This window comes from Periplaneta americana, chromosome 6, assembly GCF_040183065.1.
Source record: "Periplaneta americana isolate PAMFEO1 chromosome 6, P.americana_PAMFEO1_priV1, whole genome shotgun sequence".
NCBI classification, from domain to species: Eukaryota; Metazoa; Arthropoda; class Insecta; order Blattodea; family Blattidae; genus Periplaneta; species Periplaneta americana.
The window spans coordinates 41,517,855-41,531,071 of NC_091122.1; the positions used below are offsets into that span (position 1 = coordinate 41,517,855).

At 37.0% G+C, this 13,217-nt stretch overlaps 1 protein-coding gene across 3 annotated transcripts in view; it reads left to right on the forward strand.

Annotated features, from left to right (window-relative positions):
- Positions 1-13,217, forward strand: part of Usp32 (Ubiquitin specific protease 32) — a 97,612-nt gene that overhangs the window by 21,102 nt on the left and 63,293 nt on the right. For all 3 annotated transcript variants that reach the window (XR_011332486.1, XM_069828010.1, XM_069828011.1), the window contains exon 8: positions 4,129-4,253. Coding sequence is in view for 2 of the 3 variants with exons in the window: in XM_069828010.1 (XP_069684111.1) it covers positions 4,129-4,253 (125 nt within the window). In the remaining variant the exon portion in view is untranslated. The remainder of the gene's footprint in view (positions 1-4,128; positions 4,254-13,217) is intronic.

Here is a 13,217-nt window from a genome sequence, read left to right on the forward strand (position 1 = left end):
TGGCGTTCACGTTTCCGATCACAGCCCACTTGATTCATTCTATTGGCATCTAAAAGCTATTTTGTCGTCGTATATTTTGTAGCAAGAAGATCGTGACATAACCTATGCATTATTTTGTTCTGTGCTGTGCAGCATGGAGCAAGTTTTATTTGATGAGATTCTAATATTGAGTGTTGAGGAAAATCCTCACGTTTACGATAAGCGGCGCGCCTCGTATAAAGATGAGAAAATGAAGGAGAATACGTGGCTTTCAATAGCTGCATCTTTTATTACTGTATTGGTTGTATTACACACTACATATTCATGCTTAGGTTTAATAACTACAGTCGAGCCGTTCTTATTTCCGGCAGCAAATCACACGACAGCTTCTGGTCAGCTGACACGCTGCTTCACTGGCAGTGGTTGTCGTCAAGGTTATGCAGACGACATACCGCTTCCTGCTCACAGTGGATGTTACTGTATTGTCAAGTCTACCCTTTTACTCTTAACGAAGTTTTAGCATATGTCTAGTCTTAAACATCAAATGAAAAATTATTCCTTACGATAAATAATTAGTAATATATGAATATATAATATTGTATATTATTGTTATTGTTGATCCTAGCATCCCAGGACACAGAAGACTTACCATGTTGTGCTATAATTGGTTTTTCCGACCATTTGAAGTAACGATTTTCGTAAATACAGAAACAATATTAGAAATTACTAAAATGGGAGAAAGCTGTAAAATATTAAAATAAACATTTTTTATATGATTGAATAACTAAAACCGCACAACCTGTAAATTAAGTAAAATACGTTAGTATTAAAATTTTTGTCATGATAAGTCATTGCTACATAAAAAAAGAACCTTGCCTACCGGTATTGTTCAATTTAGAGGTGCTACGCTTAGATCGCTACAATCATTGTTACTACCTGCCGCCGCCATAGTTCTCAGTTTATTTTCTTCTTTGCTGGATTGTCCGTACTTCTCTGTCGTTATTTGAGAAACCGTGAACTTCTTCACATCACACGCATCAGCTGTTCTTTGCACCACTTGCATTAAAGGCAATAAATACCCTTATTTTGACGTTCATTTTCGAAATAATCTCTAGCACTAAGAATCATTTCTCTGCTTTGCGAGTTGATGGTCTTCCTACTCCTCCGCGACATTATGATGCTGAAAACTCAGCGATAACACAGCACTAACAACAATAACACTGCACTACCGACTGAATGTTCGACAACTTGCTATTAGAACTGCGTTTGTTCACTATTGGCTTGACAGAGATTTAGCAACACCGCTATTGCCTACCTTCGTTGCGCCGAAAGTCGAGAAGGCATGGCCACGCCGGAAATAAAAATGGCTCGACTGTACTGTTGTGTTCATTTTTGTTCTATTACAAATGTGTCTTCTCTAATTATTTTACGTTATGGTAGACTTAAAATAGGTTGTTATAATAAAGATGCATGGGCATACCCATGTACCTAATGAAATGTTTCAGTTGAAATTTCGAAGTTGGTTAACCTGTGTTTATGTTGGCTGCCTTGTACTCATAAAAGAACGCCATTGGTCAATTATACACAAATAACATCAGAATGCATAATATCAACTTTACATATCGTTATTGACATGCATATCGAGATGCATAGTCGTCTACGTTCTCGGTTTATTGTGAATAAAAAATTTTCATATTCACGTCCTCTGCTTCTCGTTTTCATTCTGGTTTTCATTCCCGGTTAATTGTGAACCAGCCTTAATAGTTTAAATAAACTGAATATTAATTGCTACTTTGCACTGCATTTTACAGAATGTTTACTTTAACCCTCATTACCCATTTTTGACTTACACCACTTCTGCTCTGAACGGCTCAATTTTAGAAGTACAATACAATTCTGACTACCCTTTGTAAGAAAGGGGATGGTTCCACACTGTGGCTGTGTCATTCATGGCGTTATGTCTTGGGCTAACGTAACAGAATGAGTGTTGGTTACAGTCTTCACAAGCATGACTGTGATTCCTTGCATTATGGCTGTATCTGTGTCTGACTGTTCCATTAATACATATACCAGTTCTGTTCTCCCTCTCCTTCCAATTTTTTTTTCTTTGCATCATCATCTGACAGTATGTCTTGCAGTCATAGTTGTAGGAAATGTTTTGTCCAGCATATGCAATCGAACTTCTGGCTACATGCTTGAAAATTATTTTTTGGAACTGTATTGTTGGTACTATATTGGCTCAAATCTAGAACAACCTCAAATACTCGTACAATGTGACCCCAAACTTTTGGATGTTCTAAATAGAGTTATAAAACTATCTTAGTATAATACCACAGACACTTTGAAAGATTAGCTATTCTATCAATAGTCTCTAGACACACACCTTCATCTCAAAGAGGAGAAATAACTAAAATGCTCTCTCAATTAACAACACTCAATAAAAGAATTGTATTCCAATGGATACCATACCATTGTGGAATCCTGGGAAACTAGAATGCGGATGCTTTAGCAAAGAAGGGCAGCGGTGCTACTTACAGACCTGTTACTAAATCTACGTATTACACTGTGAAAAGATTTATTAAATCTACATTCTTAAACCTCAAGGGAAAAAAATGGAACTCTCTGAATCATAATCCACTGTTAATTCCCGATTTACCACGCAAATTGTCTATAGCTGCATTTAGATTGGCAACAGGCCATGACTGTTTGGCCAAGCACCTGCATAGAATTGGAATATATCAGTTCCCTAATTGCCCATTGTGCAACTCAAATCAAGAAATGGATTCGGAATACCTCAAAATCTGTACTTCAGTGGCTGACCATGGCAATATCTTGAAAAATATTGGAGTGCAAGAGGTCAAATGACTTTATTGTCAAATACCTGGCATTAGAAAACAACAACAAGTATTTTGAAAGATTATATTGGGTTGATGCAAAAGTTTGTAGCATTTCTTGGCATTTTGTTTTAGATGAATAGAAGATAGAAATTAATTACTTTGTAATATATTCTTCTATGTTATCTATGACTCTCTGCTGATGCTGCAGTAGTTTTTCGATTTCGAATCTGAAGAAATCCTGCTGGTTTGAATTTAAAGAAGTCGTCAAGCCAAGTTTGTAAAGCGTCTTCGTTATCAAAGGAGTTCCTTTGAAGATTGTTGGATAGACAACGAAAAAGATGGAAATCTGAGAGTGTAAGACTGGAAGAATATGGGGGATGTGGCATCACCTCCCAACCAAGCTCCTGGATAGCTGCTTTCGTCATATTAGTGAGTGCAGGCATGCATTATAGTGTTGCAGAAGGAGTTGATGCAGTCTTCCCAGTTGTCTTTCTTCAATTGTGGCCACAAGGCATCTGAATTGTTGGCAATAAATGTCAGCAGTTATGGTTACATTCTTGGGAAGCAGTTCATAGTACACGATGCCTTCTTTATCCCACAAGATGCATAACGTCATCTTCTGTGGATAAATCCAAACTTTTGTACAGGGTGTTGTGTGTTGAAATGACAGAACCATTTTCTTGCAGTGCTTTCTAAGATGGCATTCTCCTCGTACATGGCACAAATGTTTCAAGTGCCTTTGCTGTTCTATTAAACACAAATGGAAGAATAAATGTAATAGAATGAAAACTTAGAAATTTAAAGCTATTTTCAAGTTAGTTTTCAGTTTTAGTCTTTAGCAACATTGTCTTGTGGTTATCACTTCCAGGCTTCATCATCATCATCTACTTTTTCTTCTTCCTCCTTCTATCATATCATTTTCTGAACTGGATTATTTTTCAGACTGATCATTTTCCTACAAAATATCATTCTCAGTGCCATCCATGTTATTAGAAAGGCACTTCTTGAAACCCACTGCCAATTCTATTCCATGCTGTAATTACCCATTGTGCCAGAACTGGACACTTGATTTTTTTTAAATATGCCTGTTTGGGTGAGAGCAATGTTCTCTTAAGCATGTCCTATAAAGAGACTTGTTTTATGATTGAAAAGAGGTAGGCTGCAAATATAATACAAGTACGGTTTTCATATGACTGTTTTTATGCAAAAAGACATTACTTAGGTTTGGGCCAAAGCAGTAAATTAAAAAAAAATCTTGTTGTTGTGTATTTTTTTCTGTCATGTCATTCACTCTTTTCCTTTTTGTGATCAGATACAACAGAAATTTTGGCCGACATTCGGAAACATGCAAGTGGGGATGGGCTGACAACTGAGGAATATCTGATGTGGACAGTGAATAATCCTCTACCCATGGACTTCCTCAATCTCCTATTTCAAGTGAGTTTCATTTTAAGATGTATTTTTTATGTTGAGTGATTATGATTCATTTTCTAGGTCAATATTTGTGGTCTAAATTGTGAAATATTTCATCACTGCTGTGGACATGATATTCTGAATGTTGTCCGTTGATTAGATTATGGCTGCTTGTGTCATAGAAAAACTGATTTTGTTACCACAATTAAAGAAGTCTTATTTAATTTCATTTGGTCTACTAACTGTACATAACTGCGTCAGTTAGATATAAAAATATATTATTACAATGTACCAAAGTACATATGATATTTCCGTGCAGAAATTCTGCTTCATCATATGATGAAGGATGAGTGAAACAGAGAAAAATTCTCTCTGGCACCGGGATTTGAACCCGGGTTTTCAGCTCTACGTGCTGACGTTCTATCCACTAAGCCACACTGGATTCCCATCCCGATGTCGGATCGAATCCTCTCAGTTTAAGTTCCACCAGTGGCGTATGCTGAACCTGGAGTTTGGGTGTTCTGTTAAAAATATATAGTTGGTCTATCTCGCACAATTATTATAGGCCAAAGTGAAATATCGGGTCAACATTAACTGCCATTTTTAATATATAGTTTAGTATTATTTATATTTAATAACTATGGGGCGGATGTTGATGACCTAAAAATCTACTTAAAATGATCATTAAAATGCCCTTAAACTAATGGGAAAATGACATAAAATTAAAAGAAAATGACATTTAAATATTATTTAAAGTACTCGCACCACAACTTCTTAAAAATTAATCACCTTGTTTCAATGACTGCCCTGCAAATGCCGGAGAAAGGAGTCAACTACAAATAACGTTATTCAAAATTACATTATTTATGATCAAATAATAATCATGGCCAGCAAAATAACCTGTTTGAAGTTCCACAACTCGCTAACTATTCTACAATTTCATATTGTGAAATAGAAAAATGTCTAGTGTATTGTTCGCTTTTTGCTTTATATTGTTGCACTAAATTCGGAAGTGGCGGGATAGGTCTACTCTTATTCACTATATGTAATTTCTCTCCTAGTGGGCGAGAAGAGAATGGCTTTTGCACAAGATCTTTTACAGTGTACATTTCCAAGTGCTATTATCATTAAATAAGTAATTTAAATTGTTCACCTGCGCTGGCACACAACTATGAACCCTAGTAAAACCTATACAGTAAATTCACTCACACAAACAGTAAACACACACGTCAAACACAATATTTTGTAACACTATTGACAAGTTGAGCTGCCTGTATACAGGACGACCTGCGAGCTTGAGAGAAGCGAGTATCCCCACCATGCCACCTTGCGCGCGCAAAGAATTATAGCTGTAACTCTCAGCAGGGGATGTTCTTTTGTACGGACAAAACAAGCAGATCAGAACTCATCCCGCTTCGTCAGACAGAGCGTAAGTTTTAAAACGAAAGCCGTTCTGGGGATGGTGTGCACATTCAACCAGCAGGCATTTAAAATATTTAAATGGTAATAAATTAAAATTAGTCTTGAACTATATACGTCAACTTTCAATGAGATTACCACGCATTTAAATTGTGATACATTAAAATTATTGTTGCATTATATAAAACAACTTAAAATAAAAAATGAGATTACCGAATTTACAGGGTGTCCAGCGCACACCTTGAACACCCGCAATATACGCCCCTGAGTTCCACCTCTTGGGTTCCCTCTAGTGGCCTACCCTCACGCACTATGATGCAGTGCATGAAGATTCGATCCAACATCGGATGGGAATCCGGTGTGGCTTAGTGGATAGTGTGTCAGCACGTAGAGCTGAAAACCCGGGTTCAAATCCCGGTGCTGAAGAGAATTTTTCTCTGTTTCACTCATCCTTCATCATATGATGATGCAGAATTTCTGCACGGAAATATCATATGTACTTCAGTACATCGTAATAATATATCATATGCGAAAAATAATCACTTATTGATTTAAGACTGCGCTTAGTCCGTCGGATCCCGGCCACTTAGTCACTCATAATGAGTGCACCTCTGCACATGTATGGACATTGTGCCACTGTCATACATTTATGACGCAGTGCATGAGTGAGGTTAGGCCACTAGAGGGAACCCAAAAGGTGGAGGAGAGGATTCAATCCGACATTGGGATGGGAATCCAGTGTGGCTTAGTGAATAGAGCATCAGCACGTAGAGCTGAAAACCTGGGTTCAAATCCTGGTGCCGGAGAGAATTTTTCTCTGTTCCACTCATCCTTCATCATAGATATAAAAAGTTGAGTTTTTTTCTTATAATATGAACAAACCAGTTCTTCAAATAATGTGCACACTTTTCAAGTAGGCCTATGGTTAACATACCCTTTCCAGCCCAATGATTCCATATGGCATCATACACTTTATCTGTAAATAAAAGAATTGTATTCCAATGGATACCATCCCATTGTGGAATCCTGAGAAACGAGAATGAGGATGCTTTAGCAAAGAAGGGCAGCACTGCTACTTACAGACCTGTTACTAAATCTACGTATTACTCTGTGAAAAGATTTATTAAATCTACATACTTAGACTTCAACAAACAAAATTTGAAAACACAATCTCAAGGGAAAAAATGGAACTCTCTGCATCAAAATCCACAGTTAATTCCCGATTTACCACAAAAATCGTCTGTAGCTGCATTTAGATTGGCAACAGGTCATGATTGTTTGGCCAAACACCTGCATAGAATTGGAATATATCAGTCCCCTAACTGCCCATTGTGCAACTCAAACCAAGAAATGGATTCGGAACACCTCAAAATCTGAGCTTCAGTGGCTAGCCATGATAATATCTTTGAAAAATATTAGAGTGCAAGAGGTCAAATGACTTTATTGTCAAATGCCTGGCATTAGAAAACAACAACAAACAACAACAACACTTTATCTGCTCTGAGAATGCATGTAAAATGCCAAATGACTCCATATGTTATCATAGCCATATTCTTAGTTATTTTTGAAGATAGCTGGCACCCCTGAAATCCCGAAACAAAACACTATCAGGCAGCATTTCTCCTTTGTTATTGTGATGTTGTTGACAAATGAATACAGCCATTGATTGTTATTTTAGAAATTTGTGTGGTGGTAAGTTCTTTGTGCATATTACGCAATCTGTACATAATTTGAAGTGTAAAGGCCCTCTTTTGACGCCTGTAGCAATAGAAACTATTTATAATAATAATATGTTGCGCCCAACGGCGTAGAATATTGTGATTCCAAATGGAATCATTGGTCATTGTCGTTTGAATAATGAATAGACAGAGTCCACCTAACCTCAGAATTGTGTTTCTATATTGTTATACTGTATGCATTTGTATTATATGTTTGCAAATGAGTATTGAATGACTGCGCCATAAGTGAATTGCTATAAATTATATGTAGTTGATTCAATAATTTGGTTATTTCCAAGAAGTAGTCGCTGAACGATTCACATTATTTCCAGTTTAGTTTAATCAACTCCTCTAGTGAACAATAGAAATCTTTAAAAATTTATTTCTCTTTTTGTCTACTAGGTGTCTCTCTCCCTTCTCCTCTTCCACTCTTTTCTCTTCTTTTATACTTCACTCTACTCTACACCCTTTTTACTCCAATTCTATCATCTAATTCTGCGTATCTCTAACTACATTACAACATCATATAAATGCAACTTTTTACTTACCTTGTTTTAGACGAGATTCGAACCTGGAACTTCCTGGTCTATAGCTCCGCCCCTTAGCATTCTCAGCTAATCGGCCAAGTTAAGAAACCACAAATTCGATGAACCTTATATGTTACGATAGTGTCTTTTGAAAATTAAAATACGTATTTTAGAATTTATTGTTGTATCTAAATTATTTCCGATGTGGCAGAAGGATGAATATACATATTTAGACCAAAATTGTATGTAAATTGTATCAATTATAAGCCAATATTGAATAAACAATTCTCGTGATGTCATTACTATAGCAACCTCATAAACATGCATTGTTGGTAGAGGCGCCATTTTCAAACCATGGCTTTTAATTTACGCAAATTATGTGTCTCTTGTAGAGATATTGAAAGTTGCATAGATTTCTGTGTCGTCCACAAATTATTGCCCAGCAAAGAAAGTAACAAATGTATTGATTGTGGAGCGGAAGGAAAAGTGGTGTGGCAGAAGAGAAGTAAGAATAAAAATGTGCCGTATTGCTTGAAGTGTAGTAGTTGTCACAAAGAAAGTGCGATAGCAGTCAAGACCTGGTTTGAACGTACTAAACTGACTGTTGCCCAGAGTTTAACGTTAATTTATCTGTGGCAACTCCATATAAAGATCTTTGACGCTGCAATCGAAGCCGAAGTGAGTGCCAATACTGTTGTGGACTACTATAGATTTTACAGGGAAGTTTGCTATGTTATCATTACTAACAGTCAACGGGAGATTGGTGGTGTAGGGCATGTAGTTGAGGTGGACGAATCACACTTATTTGTTAGAAAATATAACAGAGGACGACTCACAAAACACGAAAAGGAACATATTTGGATTTTTGGTGGCATAGACCGAGACACCAAACAGTGTTTTGCCTTGAGGGTAAATAGAAGGAATAAAGAAACACTTTGTTCCTTAATCAAAAACTTCATTTTACCAGGGACCAAAATATGCACTGATGGCTGGAAAAGTTACAAGGATTTAGAAAAAGAAGGTTACTTGCACGGTATTGTCAACCACAGTGTCGAATTTATAAATAGTGAGGATTCCAGAGTGTGTACACAGACTGTAGAAAGGATGTGGGGGACTCTAAAATCAGAAGTGAAGCGTAAAGGTCGTGAAAGTGAACATGATGATCTATATATGTTTGAGTTTCTGTACAGACAAATGCAGAGAAGAAATGGACAAAGTGAAGCTGGGGCAATATTTTTAAATTTCCTTGAAGATATTGGCAAAGTGTACCCTGGACGCTAAGTCCAAAAAGTTATGGAGAGTTTGAAAGTGGTCCAAGGTGAAATGTTTACACAATAAAGAAGAATAAAAATCAGCCGTATTGTTTTAATGTGCAGTTGTCTTAAAAAGAAAGTTCGGTAGAAGTAAAGATGCGGTTTGGACATATAAAATTAACTCTTGTCCAGAGTGAACTGTGTGCACAATTTCAGCTGCAAGGACTATTTGTGTACTGTCATTGCAAGTTATCTTGAACATTACATCCCCTAAGTCTGTCTTTGGAACTGCTCGGTACGGCGTGTACTCATCAACGTAACGACACGGCAAGGATGCCCCTCCCTTGGGTAACGTGACTCTTTTCAGAAAACGTTGGTTTTTTTACCTTACGGCTCTCTACTGTAAAAGAACTTGGTTCAATACAGACATCATCTTCTCTCGATACTCCGGTTTTGAGAGGAGAACATAGTTTCGTAGCAGCTTTAATTAATCTGTAATGAGTAAGTATTTAAATATAATCGTGTGTACACTCCTCTCTCATCCGGGCTGGGGACCGGCAATGGAGGAGTTACTACAGCTACTTCTATACATTATATAGGCCTGCATGACTTACACCTTCAGTTAATATGTACATATTCTTATAACAATGTTTTACAGGCTTATTATTTGAATTTACATTAATTTACAATTATACACAATCCATATCACTATCATTGCTGCCAACATCGCTTGTTTCAAAATTAATTATTTCGCCAATGGCATCATCCATTCGGAATTATCTTCTTAATCGTAGGTACTACTTTCTGAACACGATAGAATTCTTCGATTGTATCCCGAATGACATGTTGATCGAAGTCGTCCACTTCAACTTTACACAAGTCTAATTCTGGAATGAAATAATATGTTTAGTAGAACTATAAGAAAATAATAACTTGCAACAGTAATTCATTATGTCGCTCTCAATACACACACTATTGTACATAACTATTATAGCAATAATTTCTAAACATTACATACCTATTCTTTCCCGGAGTAGTGTGAGGTTCATTCGGTTGTAATTCAATATTATTTTTCTCTTCACGGAACTAATACTTTTGCCAGAGTATTTAGCCGCTCTCTCATATTCCTTAGAAAGAGGTTCCAGCAAACATATGTTTAATTTTTCCTCCTCGCAACGCTTAATTTTATTATATTTGCGATAATTTCTCTTTCTCCGCTGTGGATAACAGCGTTACTTTTTCTCCCCGGTGATGTCATTTAACCATAATAATTACTACCCTGTGGTTGCTGCTCCATGTTAACACTACTGGTACGCAGTGAAGGAAATAGTCCTATGTTTCTTGACAAGACATTATGATGCGGAGCATGCGCAAACAACTCAGTTGGCTCCACCCACGTTACGCGCTTCCTTCCCTCTGCCCCTCTGTCCCCGCTCAGAAGGTTCAAGATAACTTGCAATAACAGTATATAGGCTATTTCTTATAATTTTGCGTTTAGTTGCGACTATGCTGATTTGTTATTAATGCTACACTATTATCTTCCCTACTGTCATTAGTGTACTACTTATATTAGTTTGCGTTTAGTTGCGATTGCGCTATTTTGTTATTAAGGGGGGGAACCTTCCAAACTCCTATCTCCCCTACTCCCTTGCTGCGAAAATGGGGTATTTTTGAGTAGCGAATTAACATAATTACTATATTCAACTTCAGAACGATCAATAGTGGCATCCATCTTGAAAATGTTGTGTAACAGTAAACAATGGAATCGTTCACAGAAGTGAACTATAAATGATGTGAATCGTTCAGTGCATCCAACTTGTTGTGTAACAATAGAAGTAAACTATAAACGATGTGAATCATTCAGCGACGACTCCATGTAACTATACCGTTTTTTTTTTCTAAGATGTCGTGTAATAAGAAGGAATTGACATCTACTGAAGTGCTGCCTCGCAAGCCAAAAACATTAACAAATGCTCAAGTGGTAGTTCTCTTAGAAGGAGATGTGTCTGAAGCTGAGGTAGAAAAATCAGATGAGGAACCAGACATACGTGATGTTTCAGAAACACTTATGTCTCCAGTAATTCCAATCATCCCTGGATTAGACACTGACATGTTTGAAGTTGAAGAAGAGGAAGTGGACGATGATGTTCCTTTGGCCCAGCTGGTGCAAAGCAATGGAAGTGAAAATGCAGCAATGCAGGATGTACCAAGAGAACCCACACGTCATCTTTGTTGGCGAATGACAGACATCGAAGAAGTGGACACATCTTGTAATGTTAGTTTCTCTGATCCTCCCGAGGAAGAAATGACATTGTATCAATATTTTAAAACGATGTGTAAAGATGATGTAATTATGAACTTTGTTGAACAATCAAATTTATACTGTGTCCAAAAACCTGGCAGTTCTTTGGATACAAATATTAATGAGATGGAACAATTTCTTGGTATTCACCTCATGGCTGGGATTGTAAAAATGCCTAGTTACAGGATGTATTGGGCTGATGCAACCAGATTTTCTCCTATTGCTGATGTCATGGCCAGAAATAGATTTGATAAGTTGAGAACGTACTTCCATGTCAATGACAATGCAACATGAAGGCCAGAAATGACCCAAATTATGACAAACTCTTCAAAGTCAGGCCATTTATAGACAGTGTAAAAGCCAGTTTCCTAGAAACAGAGCCTGAAGAATACAATTCAGTGGATGAATTGATTATTCCATTCAAAGGAAGAAGCTCCCTCAAGCAGTATGTGAAAAACAAGCCACACAAGTGGGGAATCAAAGTGTTTGCTCGTGCAGGTACCAGTGGCATTGTGTATGATTTTGAAATCTACAGGGGGAAAGGAACGGTAATAGTAATATGCGTTACAAGAGCGGTATGTTGATGTTTTCATGTCCGAGGAAAAGATTGAAAAAGTGAAACGTAGTTGAGCTTTTTTAATTTCCGAGAACATGAAAACAAACATACCGCTCGTGTATCGTTCATTATTTTGTGCGAAGATCGTTTATTACATACCTGAAAGAGGAATTTCTAATTAGTTGCAATGAAATCTCCATCTTGGTTTCTGTTCAATGGCAGCAACTTTGGAAAACAAATATATCTATCTTCAACATTGTTCCTATTAAATGTTTTCTGTGTTTACTATACTCCAGCAGGCCGTGATATATGTCTGTCTTTTTTTTTTTCCCCCAGTCTATGATGAGTCTGGAATCTTGTTGATTTTTTCATGGCTTCCTTAATGTTACTTGCATTACAAATGCAGTAACTTTTGTGGTGTTGTAGAGTTTACTTAATTTTTGCAAATATTTAAAAACAATAATTAACAGTGCAATTTAGGTGAAATTGCAGTGGTAAGTTTCCAATTTATAATTATCACTATATTGAATGTCTTTAAAAATAATATGTTAAAAGCCTAAAGCAGTAAAATGAATATGACGCTTAAGCGGTAAGAATAGGGAAATTGTTATGTGTGTTACGTTGGGAATACTGAATGTGGTATTTCACACTTACCGCATATTGGTTGTGTGTGGAAAGCAAGCAGATATGCACGATCTCGCACAAAAATAATTCTGCTCTTGGTATAAGTGGTGATATAGTTGTAAGGCTTTCTGAGGGACTCCCAAAAGGACAAAATTACAAAGTATTTATGGACAATTGGTTCACTTCCTATAACCTCATATGTGCTCTGAAGGAGGTTGGAATTTTATCTGTAGGGACTGTAAGGATAGCAAGACTAGCAGGTTGCACTCTCAAAACAGACAATGAGTTGAAGAAGTTCGGACGAGGATCATTCGACTTCAGAACTGAGGCAGAGAAGAACGTCATAGCCCTCAAATGGTATGACAACAAAGCTGCTCATCTTGTTTCCTCATATAAAGGAAGGAATCCAGTAGAAAATGTGAAGCGGTGGTCAGTTGCTGAAGGAAAGCACATAGACGTTCCACGACCAGAAATCGTCAAAGAGTACAATTGTTTCAGGCTCTTCACCTAATCACTGGAGCAGTTAAATCCACACCTGTTGATGCCATGCTTGCCTTAACACGGATATCATCAATAACAACAAAAATAG